Below are 23,278 nucleotides of genomic sequence, written 5' to 3' on the forward strand. Positions count from 1 at the left end.
GAACTCACTGATTGGACGGTTTCTGTGACTGACAGCAGGTCAGTATTATTCGTCCAGACTGGAACTGGATCTCAAATATCTCATATAATATAATAATATAATAATAAATATATCTTATAATGTCAGAAGCAATAATATGTTCATTTCTTATAACTGTCGAAAGTGAGCTGTATATAGACGTGTATATGTATTCTGTCCATAAACCACCTACAGTATTACATTACCAACTCAATATTTATTCCAGCACACGTTGTTTGTATCCTTGTTTACAGTTTGTGCTCATATATATTTATACGTGTGTCTCTTTCTTCACCTGCTTGCGTGTACATAACAGTTATATGTTTGCTTATTGTTCAGTTTAGTCAAATTCCTTGAATGATAAAACATAATCAGCCAACAAAGCTGATTCAGATTCGGATGAAAAAGAGACACGTTAAAAGAGACACCTCTGTTTCAAGTCCATCACACTGATTTTAGATAAGTATTAATTAGTTGTCCTGATGATAATGATGTTTACGTCACCGGGCAGTTTTCCTCCAGGACACACAGGCAGCTTCAGTCAGCTGTTAGCATTAGCAGCACTAGCTCAGAGTGGAGAGCAGGACCATAAAGGATATTTTATTGGCTGATTTCAGTTTTTAGACTCAATAATCAATATTTAAATTTGATTCATTTTCCTGGAAGATTATATTAAAATCATGTGCACACAAGTTATTATCTTCTGTGCGGTCTCTTCCTTTTCTTTCTACAATAAATGTTTTTATTACAATTTAAAACATTTTTCGTTGAGTTTTTCTGAACCAAAGGCCTGAGGTGTCTCATGCTTAACAGACTATAAATAAATAAATATATATATATAAAACTTCAGACGATTTAACTGAACAGTTAACTGAAATAATATGAACATTTTAAACCATTTAAACATTTGTAGTGTTTCAGCCCCGGTGAATGTGTCTGACTGAGTCCGTTGATCATCGGTTTCTGGGTGTCTTCCTGCAGGTTCACGGTTCAGGACCTGCTGGATCACCGGTTCTTCCAGGAGCAGCTGGGGGTCCACGTGGAACTGGCCGAGGACGACGACGGCTCGAAGGCGGCTCTGAAGCTCTGGCTCAGGATGGACGCCAGCAAGAAGCTTCACGGGAAATACAAAGACAACAACGCCATCGAGTTCCTGTTCGAGCTGTACAAAGACGTCCCCGAGGAGGTGGCCCAGGAGATGGTACCCGCACCGCCACGCTGATGACATCACCTGGCAGGCTGACGGCTGAAGGTGGTCTCACCTGTCTCTCTCTCTCTGTCTGTCTCTCAGGTGGTGCTGGGGTTCGTGTGTGAGGCGGACTATAAGCTGGTTGCCAAGGCGATCAGACATCGAGTGACGGCCATAAAGCGCCAGCGGGAGAAACAGCGCCGCCTGCTGGAGGAAGCTCTGAACCGCCAGCAGGAAGCTGTCATCGAGGAGGAGTCTGACCCCGCCCCTCAACCGCCTGAACCGCCCAATCAGAGCCCTGCAGCTTCCACGAGCACGTCTGCTGCTGGGAAGGTGGCCAACCAGGTGTGTTTGAAGCTGTTTCCATGGAGACAGGGCAGGACGGTGACACACAGCGCCTCCTGCAGGCAGAGTTTACTCCTACAGTCAGAAAGGTTTTTAATTACAAGATGACTGCAGCTCCTCCTATTTCTCATCTCTCAGCAAACTGTATTATCAAGAACTCATTAAGTGTTTGTACACCAGGTATAATACATTCTTGTGCACAAATAAAAGCACCGAAAACCAAAACCAAAGGTTACTAAATAATATAAACCGTAAATAAATATAATAAAAACTGTTCAGGATGAATTTTACTTCTTCTGGACTTTAACTTGGCTGTTGATCAATAAATGATTAAGCTTAATCGACTTCACAGTGTATTAATGGATTAAAGGAGGAGCTCTGGACTCGTACCCTTTCCTTTCCTGACTGGTCTCTTTTCTCCAGCAGGGTTCCTCGAGGATCCATCCGAGGTTCTGTAGCAAGAACATTTTATTTCTGTGGAACTTTCTGAGTGCTTTAGAGGAAGACATTGTGTGATCAGTGTGATGGACTTGAAACAGAGGTGTCTCTTTTAACGTGTCTCTTTTTCATCTGAATCTGAATCAGCTTTGTTGGCTGATTATGTTTTATCATTCAAGGAATTTGACTAAACTGAACAATAAGCAAACATATAACTGTTATGTACACGCAAGCAGGTGAAGAAAGAGACACACGTATAAATATATATGAGCACAAACTGTAAACAAGGATACAAACAACGTGTGCTGGAATAAATATTGAGTTGGTAATGTAATACTGTAGGTGGTTTATGGACAGAATACATATACACGTCTATATACAGCTCACTTTCGACAGTTATAAGAAATGAACATATTATTGCTTCTGACATTATAAGATATATTTATTATTATATTATTATATTATATGAGATATTTGAGATCCAGTTCCAGTCTGGACGAATAATACTGACCTGCTGTCAGTCACAGAAACCGTCCAATCAGTGAGTTCCCTCTCAGTCTTTATGACTTCAGCTATAAAAAGTCTGTGTGAACGTTTCTTTCTTTGGTTGAGACCAAGTGAACTGTTGATTACTCTGCCTAGTTTCACCTGAAACTGACCTTCTTTTGTTTCCATGATGGCCCAGTAATCAGTAATCAGGCCTGTTGTTCTCTGGCTGCACCTCCCTCATCACTGTTAAGTACCTGATTAGCATGTGATTGGCTTGACCAAGGTGTTAATACACTGTGGTAAACTTTGGGCAGGTTGAATCTCAGACCACCATTTCTGTTCAAAGAGGGGTTTTCTTTTTTCACAAAATGGCTTCTTTGACTCCTCTTTCAAACCAGACGACTACGACCAAAACCTTTTCTACGATGGAACACTCCTGGACGAATGAGGGACTACACCGTCTTATTTTGAACTGCAGGTGTGACAGAGACCTCAAATTAAAGGTGTAAATGCTGCACTGTGATTGGTCACCTCTCATTGCTGTTGGTTCGAATGCAGCCTTCAATTATCTCCTTCAGCTCGGGAACTTCTACTTTGGAAAAACTGTCCGGTTTGATTCCCTGAGAGACAAACAGACAGTCAAACATCTGGACAAAGACAGGAAGTCTTTATTTAGTCTTTTTTTTTAGGCGATGATGCCTGACATGAGCTTCCATGTTGTGGAGAGACAGGTTATTGGCCAGTAGGTGTGTGCTGTCCAGTTTTTCATACCTGAGACTCTTTCTTGGATGTCTGCCGCTGTGATGGTAATTGGATTCTCCATTGGGTCTTGGGTCTGCTCTGCTGTTATTACCCTGCCATTGAGCGTACACTTTCGCAGGTTGAGTTGCGAACAGCCGGTTTATTCTTCTGGCTTCATTATCTCTCGTGTATCTCTTTAGGCGGCTGGCCAAGGCTTGGAGCCTTTGTTTGGCAGTTTCGAGTGCTTCAGGTATGGGCATCTGGTTGTACTTCTTGGGTACTTGCTTTCTCATTGCACCTCTCTCAGCCTCTGTCAGTTGGCTCACTTCTCTCCGGGCCTCTTTGATTTTAGCCTCCAACCTTCGTTTCCATGGTGGGTACTGTCTCTCATGGCTCCCATGGTTGCTCTTGTAGCCAAGCATCTCTAGGATCACTGCTGCTGAGGCGTATATCAGCTCATTGGTTTCAGTGATGGTTGTGGTAGGGATCGCCCTCGTCTTCTAGGAGACTTTCTGATGGTACTTCACTTAGCCGTTGTAGTTGGCGTCGGGGTTGCCTTGCATTCATCCTCGCCATGATCTTATCTTTCAGGTCAGTCGCTGCCTCGTTCAGCGTGATTGCACTTGGGGCTTCGTACCCAATCTCTGGTTGGGGAGTTGCTGGTTGCTCCCCTCTGACCTGTTGTCCTGGCTCCCCCTTGCCGTAGCATTTGTGTTGTATCTCGTCAATCTCAAGTTGTGATAGCAGTTGCCGATTGTGGATGTTGGAACACTGAGCTACTAGTTGCTTCGCCGTAAGCCTCGATTGTGGGTTTCGAAGTAACCATTCATCCCACATCCTCTGCATGTAAACCCTCTGACTAGGGTTACTGGAGTAGTAGCAACCAACAGAGCCATATATATATATGTATTTAACTATAATAAATAACATTGGTGGCAGAATGTTAGAATACATTTGATGAGCAGTCTGCATTGTGGTAGCGCCCCCCACAGGCTGCAGAGTTCATTACAAACAGCATCCTGGTCATTTATCTATTGTTAGAGTCTTATCAGTAGAAGTTTATTTGATGTTAATGACACAACAAATATTACCGTGTTTTTTAGGACACTTCAACGATTAGTTGGTTAAAAGTTTCCACGTCAGATTAAAACACATTAACTTCTCTATTTAAACTCACAGCAGGACTCAGCTGCTGTTTCAGCCCCCGCCCCCACCTGGATACAAGCCCCGCCCTCGGGAACGGTGACATCGAGCAGCAGCCCGGTGGATTCTGGGATCAGCAGCGTCTCCAGCAGGACGGGGGGAGACGGAGACGAGGAGGACGTCAAGACCGCCAAACATACCTCGCACTCCTCCGCTACATGTCAGGACATTTTTTTAATACTTTATTTTCACATTATTAATATATTCTTTTATCTATAATTGATTTTATTTGTAATTGTTATATTATTGTATATCATTTATTATTCATATGTATTCATGACTTTTTAAATGTCTCTCTCTCCTCTGGTTGCCATGGCAGCGGACTGTGAGATGGACAGCTCCTTTAGCTCCTCAGGTGTCCTGGAGAAGGTTGAAGCCACGCCCCCCCATGTCTCTAACCCCGCCCCCCCATCCTCTGTCCCCGCGGCTCAGGAAACCCCTCGACCCAAGGCTCCTCCCCCTGTGACCCGGGCTCCATCCAAAGCTCCGCCCCTCCCCGTGCTGCGTTTCCCCAAGGTGAGAAGGGGGCGGGGCTAACGTATGATTACACTTCTTCTTCTCAGAGTCGTAACTCCGTCAGGTCTGAACTCTCAGACATGAAACTCACATCGAATCGTTCAGTGCGACTCACACGTCCAGAGGACGTCATCGTCTCTGACGTCCGTCCAGAATAAACCTCCAGGAATCAGCTGAGACGCCAGAGAAGAAACCTGCAGAACCTGCCTGAGAATCCTGCTGTTTCTAAGTTTCCTTCAGTCTCACAGTGATCCAGAGACAGCTGTCTGTCCGTCCACGGGTCCACTGCAGACAGGAGCTGCTGACTGCTGGTTCGGCTGCTCTGATGGGACAGTCTGACTACATGTCAACACATACAGGCTAAAAAACAGCTCAGGTGTAGCCCACAGCGTAACTGACACATGATCAAAATATATTAATCCCAATGGAAATAAGAAAAAGAATAACAATAGTCAGCTGTTTTATACAGATACAATATGTACATATACAGATACATACGTCATACACAGTTATCCTATATTTTCATCCTCATAGTCACACGCTGGAAACGATCAAACGGAAGTGCGGCACAAACACCTGATGTTCGACCAACTGTTTATTTCCACATTCGAAAATAAGGTGGACAAAAGTTTCTACAGAAAATAGAAGCTTTTATTTTGAAGGGGTTCTTTGACTTGAATACATGAGAGCTTTTATAGGCAGTCAAGAACCAGAAATTTAGGTCCCTTATTAGCAGTGAATTATTAGGAATGAAACTTTCCTTAAATTTACTTGTACTGGACTTTGAGGTGTTTGTACTTGAGTATTTCCATTTTCTGCCACTTTCTACTTCCACTCCACCACATCTCAGAGGGAAATATTGTACTTTTCACTCCACTACATTTACAGCTTTAGTTACTTTTCAGACTTTATGAGATTTTATGCATAAAATATATGATTACCTTATAAAACATGATAGCAATGCATCATGTTTTATAAGTTCTTTATATGTTGGAACATCAAATATATTAAACTACCTAACAGTTTATAAATGGGTTCAAATCAGCTCCACCTCGACCAGCTACAACAACAAAAGGTTAATTACACATGAATGCATCATTCATTCATACAATAATAAAACACTCACAGGGGCCATTTTTCAGCATCGTGAGTACGTTTACTTTTTACTTACATTACACTACTTACTCTTAATTCTTATCTATAGTGAGTAAACTGTATGTCAGTTTATAACCTGATTTATAGATATTAATAATTCTAATATAATCCAACACAACAGGCCTGTAAATATCTCACTTTATCTTTGTGAAGCTCAGTTTTTGTTGTCTCTGTTGTCGTGTTTGAGGCTGAAGGTTCAGGATGTGAACATGCAGCAGGTGCGTTGATGTTGTAGAGATGCGTCTCTGTCTCCCTCTAGAGGAGATAAAGCAGAACTGACACGAGAGAGCTTTAGACCAATCAGCTCTGAGAGACTTTTCACCGACCTTCTGCAGGTGGTTTTCCCGTTGCATCATGGGAAAACAAACATGTCATCAGGAGACACTCAGTTCAGTTCTGTTTGTGTCCTCATGTCTTCTCCAGAGCATCGCTGTGTCCCACAATGCCGAGCGTTCGCAATCTGGATCAGCCTGCGGCTTCTCCTCACCTGTCGACAGGTAACACACACACAAACACACACACATTTATTTCTATACTTATGAGGACCTTCATCAATACGACCTTAACCTAAAGCTAATTCTAAATGAGCTAAATCCCCACTTTTTAAACAATGTCCTCACTTTCCATGAATGTCCTCACAAACACTAAGTCCTCACAAAGAAGTACACAGACTTACTCAGTAAACCACAGGAATCCGTTTTGTATTTGCTTGTGTTGCTTCACATTTAAACGTTTTAACTTCTTTTGTCTCTTCACTTCGTGGCTTTCTCTGTTTGTAGCTACGCCTCTGATGTGACCTCAGGTTTGAGTGACTGCAATGATGCCCCGTTAGACAAGGGACACCAGGAAGTGACCAAACAGGAGGCTACGAAGCAGTTCAGGAGGAGAGCGAGGGCTCGTCTAAGAATCACAGGGGTGAAAACCTGAGTCACTGTAATCATTAGATCCATATATAATACATATATATAACATACTGTAAATAACACTGTGTGTGTGTTTGGTGTGTTCAGGTGTCAGACATGGTGGACCGGGTGGTGGAGTGTCAGCTGCAGACTCACAACAGTAAGATGGTGACGTTTAAGTTTGACCTGGACGGAGACAATCCAGAGGACATCGCCTCTGTGATGGTAAGCACCAACAGCCAATCAGAGGCACTGGTTTAGCCCATGTGTTTTAGTTATGATTGAGGCTCGCTGGTTTTCTAAATCAAACTAATTGTTCAGGTTGAATTTATTCCTGTGATTTTAAAATGATTGCTTCTCCTGGAATGTGATGTCTTTTTCCTGAGAAACCGTAAATTAAGTTTTTAAACATATAACTGCTATTGTGACAATCTGAATAATGGCGTATATTATATATATTTTTTGTTAGAATATATATTGATATTTTACAATAAAATACTAAAAATAAAGAGAATACAATTCCTTTTTAAGAAAACTATTATTTTTTAGGTACTTCTCTCACCAGTTTTGATATGTTCAAGTGATTTTTAGGGAGCGTGTAACCATCTCTGTCTTTATAGCTGACCTCAGGTAATTACTGTGTCTAATAGCATTGAAAGATAATCTGTCGCGTGCAGTTAATTCATTGAGGTTTCCGTCCAGTTGTTTCTGTGGTACAGATTTTGCATTCTGCTTTGTCAACTTTAATTATAACTATATTTTGCTACACAGGTGAGCTGCAAGTTTCCATTTTAGCAGTTAGGTCGTACTCCAGTAATAAGACACTTGCGGTCACGTTGATGCCGTTTTGAGAAGGCAGCAGTGTTTCAGTCCTGGTGGTTTTAAATTCTGTCAGGAAATACTGGGATGTCATTTTCTGTTTCATGTAACACTTAAGTTGTGTTTCTTTTCACTGAGTGACACTGGACACTTTCCCACTTTTGTTATATTTTTTTTCTGTCGCAATACTTTTTGTCATTTTAATTTAAAATGTTTTGTATCTTCTTCTGGGACAGTCAGTTTTTGTTTTTTATTTTATGTATTTTTTTGTCCAGTTACCAGCTCTAATGAATTTAGTATCAGTTATTTTGATTCAACTTAATATTCATATGTTCATTTCTGTGCTCAGATCCACAGGGACTTCATCCTGCCATCAGAGCGAGAAGGATTCATACTCCGCATGTATGACATCATCAAGAGGGCGGAGTCTATGATGCATAGACAGCAGCAAGCTGACACCGACAGGTTATCTCACCTGACTGCCTCCACGCTGCTCGAGTCCACGGTATGTGTGTGAAGGAATATTTTTCTGATCAATTGTTTAGTCAGAAAACATCAGAAAACTGTGAAAAATGTTGATGCCAGTTTGTCCAAAGTGATGTCTTCAAATGTCTTGTTTTTTCTGACCAACAGTCCAAAACACAAAGAGACTCAGTTTACTGAGTCAGAAAACAGAGAAAAACAGAAATTACTTAAAAGACGAATCGAGAATTGTTTTTCTGACAATGGAAATATTGTTTCATCTCAATATTAATGTAGACTGAAGCGTCCTTCTTCTTGTTTGATTGTTTTTCATAATGTTATTATATTTTTTCTTCAGCCAAACCTGCCAGCCCAGGGCCTCTCCAGAACTCTGTCCTCGTCTTCACTTCCTGGTAAGAAAAGAAGGAAAAACGTGGAGGGACATTTTCTAAACACACAATAGTTTAGAAAAAGATATAAGAAGGCATAAAAGTAAAAAGGTTTCTGATAGATAGATCACGGGTGTCTCTCCCGCTCAGACAATTTGTTATGTATCACACACAAATTCACACAGTCCACGATCAGAAAAAAAACGATGCACATACATTAGTAACGATACAAAACGCTGTGATTGAATATTGATTCAGCTCAGATTTAATAAGATTTTACATTTTTACTTTTTAGTAACTAAATTAAAAAGGTAACATGAAGAATGCTTTTCAAGTACCACATATGTGTTCTGCAACGTCAACAAAGGCAACACAGGTACGGAACTTTTTAGATGAGGTGGAAGAACTTTTCACCAAAATGCTGCTGACAGTATAGTTTACCTTCCTGAGTCAGTGTCACCCACCTGAATCCCTGTCAATTAAACAGCATATGGATTCAGTAATAACTTCACCTGGGAGGAGTTTGGGGCTCAATGCTGGAGTTCCTGTCAGCGACAGGTTTGTGGTGCCACTGACAAATTTCCTGACATGACAGCTGTATCAGTTTTTTTCTGAGGTCATGTTTTGGTGCAGCTGAGTTTGACTGTTGTGTCAGTTTTCCGATACATTTAATTTAATCTTTACAAGCCTCAGATGGGCCGAATGATTGATCAATTGATGTGTCTTCCCATCAGACATTGCAGATGCTGACCCCTCCCCCTTGAAGGGCGTAGACTTCTACATTGACCCTGAGGCCACGCCCTTCATCAGACCACTGAGGTCACAGTCTTTCCACACTTCATCAGGTACATGAACGCCTTATCCATTTGTTCATGTACTTTTTTAGATTTTAGTAATATTCAAAAATGTTCAGTCACAGTTTCTTAGAAACATTTAGATAAATCCTCTTGTTCTCAGTCTTCAGTAAATTGTGGGGTCCCCCAGGGAAGCGTCCTGGGGCCTCTTTTGTTCCTATTAAACCTTATTTAAATTTAACACTTTTAGTTGAATCGCGTTGTTCTCTGTCTTCTCCAGATGTTTCAGATGAACATCAGTTTCATCTCTGTGTCCAGTACAAAGGTAGATGCAGGACATGTTTAGCCTAGCTTAGCACAAATATTAAAATAAAGGGGAAACAGCTAGCCTATCAATTCATTTCCTACTTTTGCTACTGTCATGATACAACATACACAAGTGTTAGTGGACTTTTGTTTATTTAGTGTAATAATTACATAAAAATAGATAATTATCACAAAAGGTACAATAAAAATATCCATGATTTCAAAAGTGATCAGCTACATAAAACCTACAACTGAATATTTTGGAAGAATAATGAGGCATAAATTGCTCTACTTCCACTAAATACCAGCACAACTTGAATGCATGTGCTATCCTCTTGTGGCTCAAAAACCTAAACAAAAGTCAAAACAGATTTACATGCTCACCAAGCAATTTTTTTCTCTTTTGATGGAGCTAAGCTAGCAATTTCCCCCTGCTTACAGTCTTTATGCTAAGCTAGGCTAAACATATCCTTGACCTCTCTGTCCTGCATCTACCTGTGGTCAAAAGAAGGAATCATCAGTAAAAAGAGAAATGTTTTATTCTGATTGATGAGTAATTAAAAATGTTTATGATTTTTATAGCTGATGTTTGAATTAATCACAGAACTAAATGCTGAGACAGACGACGGCCTTTTCTGACTTCTGACACGCCTTAATTTATTCAATATCTTGAGACAGATACTCGTTGTTGATAATCTTACCCCCTCTCTCTCTCTCGACAGCTTCCTCCCATCAGCCCCCTCCATACCCCCTCCATTACGCCCACCCAGACTCTGCCCCTCCTCCCCCCTCCCACCTTCCCCCTCCTCTTCAGTATCACCACCTGTCTCCCTCCTACTGCCCCTACACCACCCCCTTCCCCGCCCAGAGCTCCTCCACCGACCTCCCCCGAGTCCACAGTAACCCCTCCCTCCTCACTCCCTCCTCCTCAGCTCCTCCCCGTCCTCCTCATCACTGGCCCCCCCCTGACCAGCCTCTCTTCTCTCTGGCCAATGTACTCTCTCTGGCCATGAGCGTGGCCCAGTCCCTCATGCCCCCACCTGGGGTCCCCAACCAGGGCTTTCACCCTTACCCCCAGCCCCTGTCTCCCCCGTTCCCCTCTCCCCAGGCTGCCCCCTCTCCCCCCATGTCTCCATCCCTGGGCTCTAAGCACCATCCTCCAAGCCATGCCTTCTTCTCTGCGCCCTTCTCTTCCCAGCTGTCCTACAGCCTCCCCACCCCTCAGACAGGCTCCACCCCCATCAGCCAGCAGGGTCCACCACCCGCCCAGACTCCAGACACATCTCAGGTAGGAAAGTAGCATCCGGGACAGGTGAGCGCCTGTTAAAACATGACAAGGGTTTACCTGTGTACTGGTGCATTCATGTCTCCTCATGAACATTCAGAATCTTTATCTGCACTTCAGTAACCAAATGGCATATGGGGATTAAAGAAACCTGGTTTCTGTAGTCAGGGTAGGGGATCAGAGAAACCTGGTTTGGGGGTAGGGATAGGGAGTTAGAGAAATCTGTTTTGGACCAGAATGGACACAGTATACAATTGGGAAATGCATGTCCACTTAAAGAAGTTTGTTTGGACGTACCCATTCCAGAAACCTGGGGTCAAATGAATGGGGTTGTATTCCAAGTGTCTTGGGCCGGCTTCATCCCTATCCCTAAGGCAGGGTAGTGGATTAGACGAACCTGGTTTCTGTAGTCGGGGTAGTGGATTAGCAGCATAAACATTCATTAATTTAAAGAAGGAGAAGAAGAAGATCAGCTGCGTAGGAAGAGACAAAACTCTCAGGATGAAAAGCTGGAACAGTTAATTCATTCATTCATTCATTCATTCATTTTTTCTTTTATTCCCTCATTTAATTAATTTGTTCACTCGTTCATTCATTTCAGCCTCACTGTCCTGTTCAGGTAAAGGTTGGCTCAGCTCCGCCCCCTCATGGTGAGTCCCTGCTGACATCACAAAGTAGCATCACACCAGACTGAGCAGACTCACTGATCATTTATCTGGTTCACAGGTTCAGAGACCGTTTCTGCTCCCAGTCTGACCAGTACTTCCCGTCTGACCAGTACTTCCAGTCTGACCAGTACTCCCAGTCTGACCAGTGCTCCCAGTCTGACCAGTGCTCCCAGTCCCAGAGGAGAGCTCTGTGGCACCTCCACCTCCTCCCCACCTGTCTCAACTCCTCACAACAAAGTAAGACACAAGCAGAGGAAACGTATTTTATCTTTTTACATGAAATTAAACTTTCAGCTTGTTTGTCTTGTTTTCATTGTTTAATTTAAAACTTTAATTTGTGAAAACAATGCATTATTTCCTGTTTGTGTTTGTTTTGTCGGTTTTGTTTCATTGCTGCTGTGTGATTTTAAATTGCTGTTGATTTTTGATCATGTTTCATTATAAAGGACTGATGGGATCCAAACAACAATAATAAACAATAAATATAGAGCACCATGAGGCATCAGGTCAAATCTATAACTCTGATGATGTTCTTCCTCTTGTTCAGGTGACCTCCCCCATGACCTCACCGTCACCCAGACTATCACCCATCCAGGAAGGTAAGACATTTGTGTTTCCAGTCACAGTCCATGCTGGTTCAGTTCAAAATGTCCTGACATCTTCACGATACGAGCCTTCACCAACCATCAACAACAAGATTTACAAAACACATAAAGTGGATAAACTTGAAAACTTCAGTCTCTCACAACAAAGAAACAACCAAACTAGTTTAATGTCTCTGCAAGTGGATTTTTACAGAAGTCAACTAAAACCAACCAATATTGCACTTCTAATGCTGATGATGATATTTAAGAGTTAAAGAGGCCGATAGCAATATATCTGAAGATATTTGTTTTTCGATAAAAAAGGATAAAGATCAATAAGCATCCTTTAACTTGGTTTCTTAAAGGATAGTGAGTCAGATCTGTATTGATTGGCACATGTTACAGTGTAAAACACAACTTGTCAGAGCTCTGGTGGACAACTTCTGTAATGCAGACACAAGGTGTGTTTCCATTCACCTGTTTTTATGTGTATTTTCAATTTGCGCCCCCCTCAGGACAAACTTCTTTAGCTGTTAAGACTCTTCTTCTGTTTCTCTTTCAGTGAAGAAACCTTCAGTCCTCACCGTTGGTCGTTTCCAGGTGACAGCCTCTAAAGACGTTCCTGCTGTGCATCATCAGGAGCCCCGCCATCTCAACCAGGCCACACCCACTGCCCACTCCCCGCCTCCCTCCATGCCAGACCAATCGGACAGCTCAGAGAGTAGCACGGAGGAGCAGAGCCAATCAGAGAGCAGCATCAGCACAGTGACAGTGTCACCACCTGGATATCTTCAGGGTTACAATGACAACCCTGGACAACAGGAGGAAGAGGAGAGGAGGAGGAGGGAGGAGGAGGAGAGGAAGAGGAGGGTAAGTGTCAGTCTGTGGGACGGGTTGGCCGGCAGCAGCTTCAGCCAATCATGGAGCCGCTCAGCACCCTGCATCAGCTCTGACGAATCAGATAGCGAGAATGAGGAGATGTGGGAGGAGCTGCAGGAGCTCCGTGAAAGGTAATTGGTGGATTGATGAGATGATGTTGATGTTTTTCCCCAAACGTGTCTGTTATAGAGATATATCACAGAGATATCGCCGATGTTTAACAAACTTTAGATAGATATCATTGTATAACATTATCGTCTGAGTTTATGACTTTACTGCTTGTCCTGCTACAGTTGGGTTTAGTTGGTCACAGATACAAATTCAATTGGTTTTAACATAAAAGTAAAACAAAAAAGTAAAAACACAATTCAATGTCCCTTTATCCTGTAACGACCACGTGCAGCCACGGTGGCACTATAATATTTGAAACTCTCCATTGACCAATAATGTCTCTTCTTAACTGAGTCAAAGTCATATTCAAGAGACAAGCGCTTGCTTTATTCAGACTCATTTTATAGCCAGAACATCTCCCAAATTGATCAATTACAGAACTAATTTATCTGGTTCTGTTAAAAAATAATATCACATCGTCTGCATAAAGAGATATTTTAGGTTCATTATCATTAATATTTAAACCTCAAATGTTTGTGTGGTCTCTTACACATAAAGCTAAAGGTTCAATAATAACATAACAGCAGCAGTGAGAAAGAACAAAAATGTCTGATGGAAAAGACTCCAGTCCAACCAGATCTATTGTTTGAGGAAGGGTTTTGTTTTGGCTTGTCTCACATAAACTATTTTTGTTAAAAGGGCACTCCACCAATTTTACATATAAGAGTCATGAGGAGTCATTTTCATCCTGTTAAAACACTTGTATAATGTCTTCTGTGGCTCTGTATGATGTCAGTGATTTCTTCAGGGTTATCTCAAGCTGAGATAATTAGTTGTTTAAGCGATCAATTGATCAACAGGAAATTCATCTGTAACTATTTTGACTGTTGATTAATAGTTTGAGGCATTTGTCATCATACAGATAATCATCAGCTGCAGCTCGAGTCTAATATTTATTACAAAAATCTCTCAAACAAACTGGAAATACATGCTGTTTACCAGGCAGGTGAAGTCTAACAAAAGACCTTTTTGAGTTGCATTATGTGGGATTCAGTGTTTGTTGAGTTCGACCCATACTGGCACTTAAAGTCAGGATATCGCCACCTCCGCTGTAGACAGAACCAGCCTGACCAAACCAGACTGCTGCTGCCAGAAATAAGACCTACGACCCGACCTGAGACCTAAAGATCCGAATATTCTTGTTTAATCCATTATGACATTCATACTGACACACTGAACTTTCCACCATAAATAAAAAAAATCTGTCTCTTGTGAGTCGCCAACTTAATGGAAGGTAAAAATTAAATGGATGGAGTTCTCCTTTAGGACGTGAAGTCTGCAAACTGACACCACAGAACAAGGAAGCATTCATCACTTATCCTCCTAGTCAAAATAAAAGTCAGAAGAAATGTCTTCTTATACAATTACCTTGAAATTATATTGTGAATTTATGCAAAATAAGACCCACGTTCAATAAATGTCTGAAGGGTTAAAATCAGAATCCAATAAATCAGTCTGTCACCATCAGAGTTTGTTCACTTCTGAACACTGAGATGAACATGAATCCTTTAACCTTTTCTTCCTCATCCCAGACACCTGGCGGAGGTGCAGAACCTGAAGGCCAATCAGAAGCGAGAGACTGAGGAGCTGTACCTGAGGATGGGTAAAGTCCCGCCCCCCGGCATTGTCTCTCCAGCCGCCATGCTGAACCACCGCCAACGCCGCCTGTCCAAGACCGGAAACTACCCTCCTTCTCGCAAAAACAGCCTGCAGAGACTGGACGTGCTGCCCCCTGCAGGTGGGAGGACATACTGCAGCCTGCACACCACAGCGCTGCAGCAGAGACAGAATAAAACCGTTTAAGTTAAGAGGTTAAAGGTACCTGTGGTTGTGTTTTTGTTAAGGTATCATGAGGAAGAGCTCGGTCAGCGGCAGCAGCAGTGGATCTCAGGATAGAGCAGGGAAAGGCGTGACCTTTGCCCCCGAACACAGCCACACGGTGAGCTCATCTTTAACTTAAGACTAAGAATCTGCTGTTTTAAGGGAGGATCATTTTACTTTAATTACATTTTTTTACTTTAAATTAAAGTGACAACGATATGGCGTTGGATTCTCACTTTAAAATATCACAGCAGGAAACATTAAAAAGTTTTTAAACAACTCATGGAGCTAATGTTAGCTTAATTAGCTAGCTGGCTACAGCTGATTAAATTTGACTTGGTGGATTGACTTGATACTATTTTGAGGTACTTGGTGTTGATTCTGGCGGCCCCAGAAGTATTTCCACCGCCTCGTGTTGATCTAGCGCTGCATTTATTTTGGAAGCGAGTGAAAGGAAGACGCAGCTGTATTTTTTTAAATACATTTGTTAGCAGGACCTTGACCTTTGACCTTTCCCTTCCAGTAAGAGAGGAGCTGCTGACTAACTGAACACATGAAGACGATGAAACCTGATGATGAAGAGGAGACCTCGATGAACACACATCACTTTATCAAACATGAAAATCTTTGTTTAGGATTTTATTCTGTTTGTAATAGTTTGATTCCTGATTTGAGATCTGTTCTGATGTTTGTTGTTTTTCTGTGTTTTATATTTTGAATTGAGACTTTGACATTTCAGCACTTTAGGAGCAAAATATTAAGCCTCAATGAGCCTCATGTAGCAACAGGTTCATACTTTTAACTTTCTCTTTGTTTTTCTCATGAGGTTCTGCAGGTTTAACTCTTCAGATTCAGATCATAAATGATCCCTTTACACTTAGGTCTTTTAAAGACCAAGAAGGAAACAAAAATCACAAGTTAAATCTTAAACTCTGATCGTCTTCTCTGAACTATTCTTTTAATCAGCTTCTGAGTGGAGGGTTTCTCCACGAACACACAGTTATCTGCCAGTCAGAATCTCACTGCCGATTTTAAAGATTTTAGATGTTCGATTTCTGTGTGTTTGATAGCATTGTCAATTGAATCTGATCAAATTTTAGTAATATAAATATTAGTTTGTAACTCAGGATGTTTTTCTTAACTTTAACTTGGATTGCTGCTCATTTAGTTGCAATAATATGACGTGAAAAAGAAATATTTAAGATGTTTTGATTTATGAATCTCTTCTTGCATGAAGTCCGGAGTCTTCAGCACTTTTACACAGTTTCTTCTACATATCTGTCTCTTAAATGTCTGTTTCTAATCTATCCACTGAATGTATCTTGGAATCACAGTGTGCCTTATTTAAAGAATAATTATTGTAATATTTAGAGAGATACTGAGGTGATGTGTGACAAACAGACACCTTCAGTATCGCCTCGTCTAAAGAACATTTCTGCATTAAATCAGACGACGTCCAGGTGACACACGACATGAAGACATGTGAACAGAGAAACATCACAGGTCTTTTCATTTCTCTTTGTGTTCCGACTTTAAAGTGTTTGCGTGTAATAAAAATGACCTCGAACAGCAGAATGATTCATTGTTTATGAAGGAAAAGTAACTGACCTCCAGTGATGCAGACTGAAAAGTTCTGCCTCCATCATTATGACGCAGTTCTGCTTTAAATATTCACATTCAGATCTGACAAAAAAATTAAACCTGGATTTTATTTTAAATGTTACTTCTGTCGCACATCGTGCCCACACAAGTTTTAATTTGATTAAATTGTTTTATTTTAATATTGTCAGCATCAGACTTTCATACAATTCAGCTGGGCTGATATTATTGATCAATTATCACACATACCTATCATATTAGTAAACTGTATAGATCAGCTGAGTGTCTGGTTAGATCCCCAGTAAGCAGCAGTCTGTGTGACACACCTGCTGAGTTACAGTAATGCAGGAGGTTTACAGGAACTCAGATACTTTAGTCCAAAAGGTCTGCGGGGAATTCTGTCACGACTGCAAAACAAATATAATCAGATGCATTTTTATAGACAGCAACTTGTTCTACAAGATGTTTGTTTTAATATCAGTGATACAAACGTCATCACACCTGTCAACAACCAGGTGTCTAATATCAGGTGAGACTTTCTAACAAAGGAGGAAACACTGTGATGTTGTTACAGTGCCAGAAAACCTCTGAGGTCAGGGTGGACGGATGGGTCGACAAAGTGTCTTTACACCACAGACTGCTGTTCACTTCCTGTTTCCTACCAACAGTCAGGGTTTCTTTTACCCATCGTTCATTAATATAAACCAGGTCGTGTCTGTGCCTAAACTATCAATCCTGCGTTCAGATCAGGTCTGTACGAGCGCTTCCCCGATCAGACTCTGTGTTTTGGAAATCCTGGGGATTACCAGCGTACATTTCTATTTCACTTTCACTTGTTTCGTCTGCTGATATGGTGCTACTGCTCAACTCTGAATCAGCCAATAGAAAAACAGAAGCATGCAACAGGACTATTGTGTCTCTCTCAGCACAATAAAAGGTGAAGCTGCCGCTCAGACGTTTATATTTTCTCCACGACACTAACCTGTAACGCTCCAAAGCAGGTAAGATAAAAAATGCATTTATTAGTTGATGATGTCATTACATTTTTCTTTCTTCTTCTGTCTTTCTTTGTTTCTCCAAAATATTTACTTTTATTACACTTAATATGTTAGTGAGCTCAAAGTTTCATTCTTGACCTTTAAAACAGCAGATCGACAATAAAATCTCAGTTAACTGTTGTTTCTGGAGCTTTCAGCCACATCTTGTGGTCTTCCTCTGTGGATGGAGTTTACTCAGTTGTCATAGAAATGGATCAGGTGTCATGTGATAACAGGTGGTTGTACATGGGGGGAGATGGTTCTGTTCACATTCAAGTCCACATCGAGACAAGTTCAGTCCAAATGACAGGAAGTGTTTGATCAGGAAACTGAATCCAGATATCTGGACTTCACCACACCTGCAGACTCCAGGACTTAACGGGTGCGTTTCCAGGTAGTCCACGAGTGTCCAGGTCTGTCTAGATCCACGAGGAACCTCAAGCAGACTTCCTGCAGACTTCCATAGAAATAATATTTCTACAAGATGTTTCTGCAGAAATACTGTGTAAAATAAAATAATAATAATGTACCTTTTTTTTATTATTAGTTCATTGATGTAGTGGGGTTTGATAACACAGAATCACTGTGAATCATCTGGATTTATTCAATTCAATTAAATTTTATTTATATAGCGCCAATTCATAACAGAAGTTATCTCATTGCACTTTTCCTACAGAGCAGGTCTAGGCCGAACTCTTTATAATATTATTTACAGAGACCCAACAAATCCCACCATGAGCAAGCGCTTGGCCACAGTGGCAAGGAAAAACTTCCTTTAAGAGGCAGAAACCTCGAGCAGAACCAGACTCAGGGTGGGCCGCCGCTGCCGTGTTAGGTTTGGGGGGGGGGCACAATGCAAATACCACCTAGAATTTTAAAATAGTAATAATGTAATGGTAGTGGTAACATTAATATTGATAAATTAATAATAATAGGAATGACAGTTATAGTAACAGAGCCAATAACAAAAACTGTAGTAGCAGTTTGTTATAATCTGAGTCAGACAGGTAGAGGTTGGTTTTTGTCCACCTACAGTGTGGGGACCATCAGCTGGAGGTCTCAGGTGAATAAAAGAGTTCAACAGCTCAGGTAAAGGAACATTTCACTGTGTTTTCTGAGCAGATCTGTTGTAGCTGTTCATTCAGTCTGCTCTGTAAATCTGGCCAGTTCGAGCTTGCAGTGCACGAGGTATCACAGCACCTTCACCTGGTGTATGACAGTGTTTTCTGCTCTGTCTAGCCTTGTTTCAGCTTCACTGATCCGTCTTTCTGTCTTCTCAGTTCCTTTATCATTGAAATCAGTTTGCCAGCTGGCCAACAAACACAAATAAGTTAACATTTAAATTTAAAAAAAAGATTGCGATTAAGATTAATATGTAGGATTTGGATCCTGTAAGGGTATATGTGCTTGTGATACCTTTTCCTTACTGACTTTAGTTTAGAGATGACGGGTTAGGGGACCTTTGTTGTCATGGTTACAGTAAAAACCATGCGGTTAAGGTTGGTGAACGATGGTGGTCATGGTTAAAAGAAACCAACGTTGACTGTTGGTAGGAAACAGGAAGGTTGAGTGTTTCTTGTTTTCTTTCGTACCATCGCCAGATATATTTCTGTTCACTCTTCCTAACAAGCTCATGCTCAGAGTTCTTCAGTTCACTGATGAGTTCCCCAGCAGTTACAGTCACATTGAGACTGAACTAATCAACAAAAACTGTAACAATCTAATCCAGTCTGTTAAAACCAAACCTGCAGCCTCAAAAACAACAAAGATGAATCATGTCGTCAACAACAATGAAACATTTCAAGGTTCACCAATGTAGGACTGCAGTTCATTCACATCCTTTACATCTACGCTTTTACAGTCTTGTTATTAATAATAAATAGTTTTTGTTTTTCTTTTATAGGTTGGACTTTTGCTTTCGGTTCCTGAGCTGACCAGAGAGAGGAGCGTAAAGTTGTGCAGACTACTTTAGAAGAGTTGCAAAAACAGATGGATGATGACATTCTGTGAGTCTCTGAAAATAAACAAACTCTGATTAAAAGAGTCATAAAAAGTTTGCTTTCATTAGACTTTTTTAACAAACATGTTTCTGAGATAAAGAGAAGAACATCATCTGCAAATTAACATGTTTGAGGAAACTGCCACAGCAGTTCTGAATTCTCTAACCTGCTAATCACAATAACACACAATGTATTAATCTCTTTGTCTTCATGTATGTATGTGGTGATGGAGCTGGAGTTTTCTTATGTGGCAGTATGTACCTTACAAATGTATCTATGTTCGGGAGGCACCCGTAATGCAAACTCTTCCCCTTTGGTGATAATAAAGGCTAACTGTATATCCAACTGAATTCAGTGGTTTTTCAGACTTTAAAACCTGCCAATGTCTTCTGTTCATATTCTGAAATAAAGAGTAGATGTACGAGAAAGTAACATCTGAACACCCCATCGTTTTAAGATGCACTTTTTGAAAATAACTTCTTGAATTTGTTGACATATGACTAAGATTCTTCTTTCTTTTACAGAAAGAGACTCTGGTTGACCAGAGTTAAACGCTTAATTAAAAACATCGAGAGGAGCTCGGATGAAAGAAAAACATTGATAAAGTCTGCAATAGAAAACTGCAAGAAAGAAACCGTTCTGCAGTGGCTGAGAGAAAATTCAGAGTCTGAAGCCTTCTTCAAACTCGTGGACATGTTTCACTTCCTGAAAAAACACATTGATGAAGAAGAGAAGAAGAACCACAGCAACAGTGTCCACATCACCATTCTGGCTCATGGAGCGATCAGAGACTCCATGATCCCAGCCAGCTGCCTCCTGCCTCTGCCCACCATCACAGACGTGATCCTGTATTCTCCCTGGAACTGCACTATTCATGCTGATGCAGTGTATGGTGTCGCCACAGGACTCATGAAGCCGCAGCACAGAGTTTTTAACTGTAATACAAAAGACGGATGTCAAATTCCTGATGAAAAGCATCGGCCCACAAAACTGCCAGACTACTGGAACTCAATGAAGAGAGCTGGAGATCGAATGATTCCCAACATCACGCTCAGTCCTCTCACACCACCAGAGGACGGTTTCTGGAAAAGGTTTGAGTTTCTCACAAAAAAATATGGCCAAGTTGAGAGAAACCGCATCATCATCCCGTTCATCCTCCCAGCAGAGAGCGAGCCTTTAAAAAGTGTCCCGTTCTCTGTCGTCTCTCTGGCCTTGTCTCTGGTGCTGCTGTCCTCCAGGTTTCAAGCCACCGTCCATCTGGCTGCCTGTCTGGGTGATCAATCTGCTGGACAGAAGTTTGACAAAGAGTATCTGAAGACTCAGTATGCCTGCACTGTCGACAACACTACAATGACATCTTCACCAGACATGTTCACTGTAAACTGGACAGATGCTCTTAAACGCTGGTTTGGTTAAACATCTTCCATGTTTGAGGCTCTTCAGTGTCAAAACTACAAAACTGAGTGAGAAAGCATCAAACTGTAAATTCAGCTAAGAAGCTTTTTTACTTTTATTTTGTTAAGTACCTCAGAGGTCACTTCCTGTTTTAGTTTTCTGGGTGTGTTTACAGATTTAGTTATGATCCTCAGGAAATGACTGGTTTAAACTGTGTCTTGTATCAGAGAAACAGCTTCTAGTATCTTCTACATGTTGTCTGACTCTTTCCCAGAGTTTCTTCTGCAGCCCAACCATCTGTAACGTTCCTATATTTCACTTGGACCATCGGCTCCATGATACTAACTAGCTTCCCGTTTGCAAATCACACCATTTTTTTCTGATATTACTTGGTCAATATTGTTGTTCTTGACTTTGTACAGTGTACAGTAATGTTTTAGGTTTGCTGTTGTTGAAAATGAATTTAGATGTTTTTTACACAGAAATTTTTCATTGGTGTTCAAGTATTTAGTGATGTGATAATTTCTTTATTCAGTGTCAGTTCACTATCAAACATTCTGCCACGTACACAGAATTCATCACCTTACGTTTTTTAAATTTACAATCCTCTCAAGCTTCATTCAGACATGAACGTTTGAAAATTTGTGACAATAGTGTGTAATGATTTTAAATAAACAATATTAATATTAAACATGATGATGATATCATCCACACATTTATGCAGTAATTAATAGAATCACAAATTCAATGAGCTTCATCGTCTGTCGTCTGCTGCTCAAACACCAGATGGCACCAGAGATCAGTCTGTCACATTCAATCACAGACCATCAGACAAACTGTAATCTAATGTATAATGAAATTTCTATAATATTTGATTCAAAAATACAAAATACAAATCTGTATTGCGTTTTTGTTGTCAGGGGACAATTTATAGGAAACTAAATAGCAGACAGCAAAATAAATAAAACTTTATTTTATTATAACCTTGTGTGTCAGGGCTGTATTGGATTGCATTAGATTGTACAGGTGTACCAAATAAAGTGTTCAGGGAGTGTATAAAAAAAACTTTGTCCTTCACCCCCCGCGGGTGGTCTCACCCTTCGAGCTCGGGTCCTCTACCAGAGGCCTGGGAGCTTGAGGGTTCTGCGCAGTATTTTCGCTGTTCCCAGTACTGCGCTCTTCTGGACCGAGATGTCTGGTGTTCTTCCAGGGATCTGCTGTAGCCACTCCTCCAGTTTGGGGGTCACTGCCCCGAGTGCTCCGATGACCACGGGTACCACTGTTGCCTTCACCTTCCAGGCCTTTTCCAGCTCTTCTCTAAGCCCTTGGTACTTCTCTAGTTTCTCATGTTCCTTTTTCCTGATGTTGCCATCGCTTGGTATCGCCACGTCAACCACAACGGCTTTCCTCTGTTGTTTGTCAACCACCACGATGTCAGGCTGGTTCGCCATTACCATTCTGTCAGTCTGGATCTGGAAGTCCCACAGGATCTTGGCTCGGTCATTCTCTACCACCTTTGGAGGTGTTTCCCACTTTGACCTCGGGGTTTCCAGTCCATACTCAGTGCAGATGTTCCTGTACACTATGCCAGCTACTTGGTTATGGCGCTCCATGTATGCTTTTCCTGCCAGCATCTTACACCCTGCAGTTATGTGCTGGATTGTCTCAGGGGCCTCTTTGCACAGCCTACACCTTGGGTCTTGTCTGGTGCGGTAGATCTGGGCCTCTATTGCTCTGGTGCTCAGGGCCTGCTCCTGTGCAGCCATGATGAGTGCCTCTGTGCTGTCCTTCAATCCAGCCCGCTCTAGCCATTGGTAGGACTTCTTGATATCAGCCACTTCAGTTATGTTCGGTGGTACATCCCATGTAGGGGTTGTCCTCCCATGATGGTCCTTCCTCCAGCACGTCTTCCTCTGTTCCCCATTGCCTGAGACATTCCCTGAGCACGTCATCTGTTGGGGCCTTATCTTGGATGTACTTGTGGATCTTGGATGTTTCATCCTGGATAGTGGCTCTCACACTCACTAGTCCACGGCCGCCTTCCTTACGGCTAGCGTACAGTCTCAGGGTGCT

General features: G+C 41.5%; 2 protein-coding genes across 5 annotated transcripts in view; both read left to right on the forward strand.

The window, feature by feature from the left end:
* Positions 1-16,746, forward strand: part of LOC122868838 (serine/threonine-protein kinase WNK4-like) — a 21,958-nt gene extending 5,212 nt beyond the window's left edge. For 2 of the 3 annotated variants that reach the window (XM_044181202.1, XM_044181201.1), the window contains exons 7-24: positions 1,000-1,219; positions 1,310-1,552; positions 4,400-4,583; positions 4,743-4,939; positions 6,518-6,591; positions 6,874-7,009; positions 7,105-7,221; positions 8,165-8,320; positions 8,636-8,690; positions 9,401-9,511; positions 10,489-11,054; positions 11,653-11,701; positions 11,778-11,956; positions 12,267-12,318; positions 12,866-13,313; positions 14,886-15,091; positions 15,198-15,292; positions 15,698-16,746. In XM_044181202.1, the coding sequence (XP_044037137.1) occupies positions 1,000-1,219; positions 1,310-1,552; positions 4,400-4,583; positions 4,743-4,939; positions 6,518-6,591; positions 6,874-7,009; positions 7,105-7,221; positions 8,165-8,320; positions 8,636-8,690; positions 9,401-9,511; positions 10,489-11,054; positions 11,653-11,701; positions 11,778-11,956; positions 12,267-12,318; positions 12,866-13,313; positions 14,886-15,091; positions 15,198-15,292; positions 15,698-15,700 (3,091 nt within the window). In that variant the 3' untranslated portion in view covers positions 15,701-16,746. The remainder of the gene's footprint in view (positions 1-999; positions 1,220-1,309; positions 1,553-4,399; positions 4,584-4,742; positions 4,940-6,517; positions 6,592-6,873; positions 7,010-7,104; positions 7,222-8,164; positions 8,321-8,635; positions 8,691-9,400; positions 9,512-10,488; positions 11,055-11,652; positions 11,702-11,777; positions 11,957-12,266; positions 12,319-12,865; positions 13,314-14,885; positions 15,092-15,197; positions 15,293-15,697) is intronic. The other variant, XM_044181203.1, reaches the window with a different exon arrangement.
* A 143-nt stretch (positions 16,747-16,889) lies between these two features.
* LOC122868839 lies at positions 16,890-22,293 on the forward strand. 2 transcript variants are annotated; one of them, XM_044181204.1, is made up of 3 exons: positions 16,890-17,774; positions 19,714-19,816; positions 20,335-22,293. In XM_044181204.1, exons 2-3 carry the CDS (start codon positions 19,800-19,802, stop codon positions 21,224-21,226), a joined length of 909 nt encoding a protein of 302 aa, XP_044037139.1. In that variant the 5' UTR covers positions 16,890-17,774; positions 19,714-19,799; the 3' UTR covers positions 21,227-22,293. The 2 variants fall into 2 exon arrangements, with proteins under 2 accessions (XP_044037139.1, XP_044037140.1); XM_044181205.1 differs by lacking the exon at positions 16,890-17,774 and adding an exon at positions 18,689-19,625.
* The last annotated feature ends 985 nt before the right edge of the window (positions 22,294-23,278 follow it).

This window comes from Siniperca chuatsi, linkage group LG21, assembly GCF_020085105.1.
Source record: "Siniperca chuatsi isolate FFG_IHB_CAS linkage group LG21, ASM2008510v1, whole genome shotgun sequence".
Classification (NCBI taxonomy): Eukaryota; Metazoa; Chordata; class Actinopteri; order Centrarchiformes; family Sinipercidae; genus Siniperca; species Siniperca chuatsi.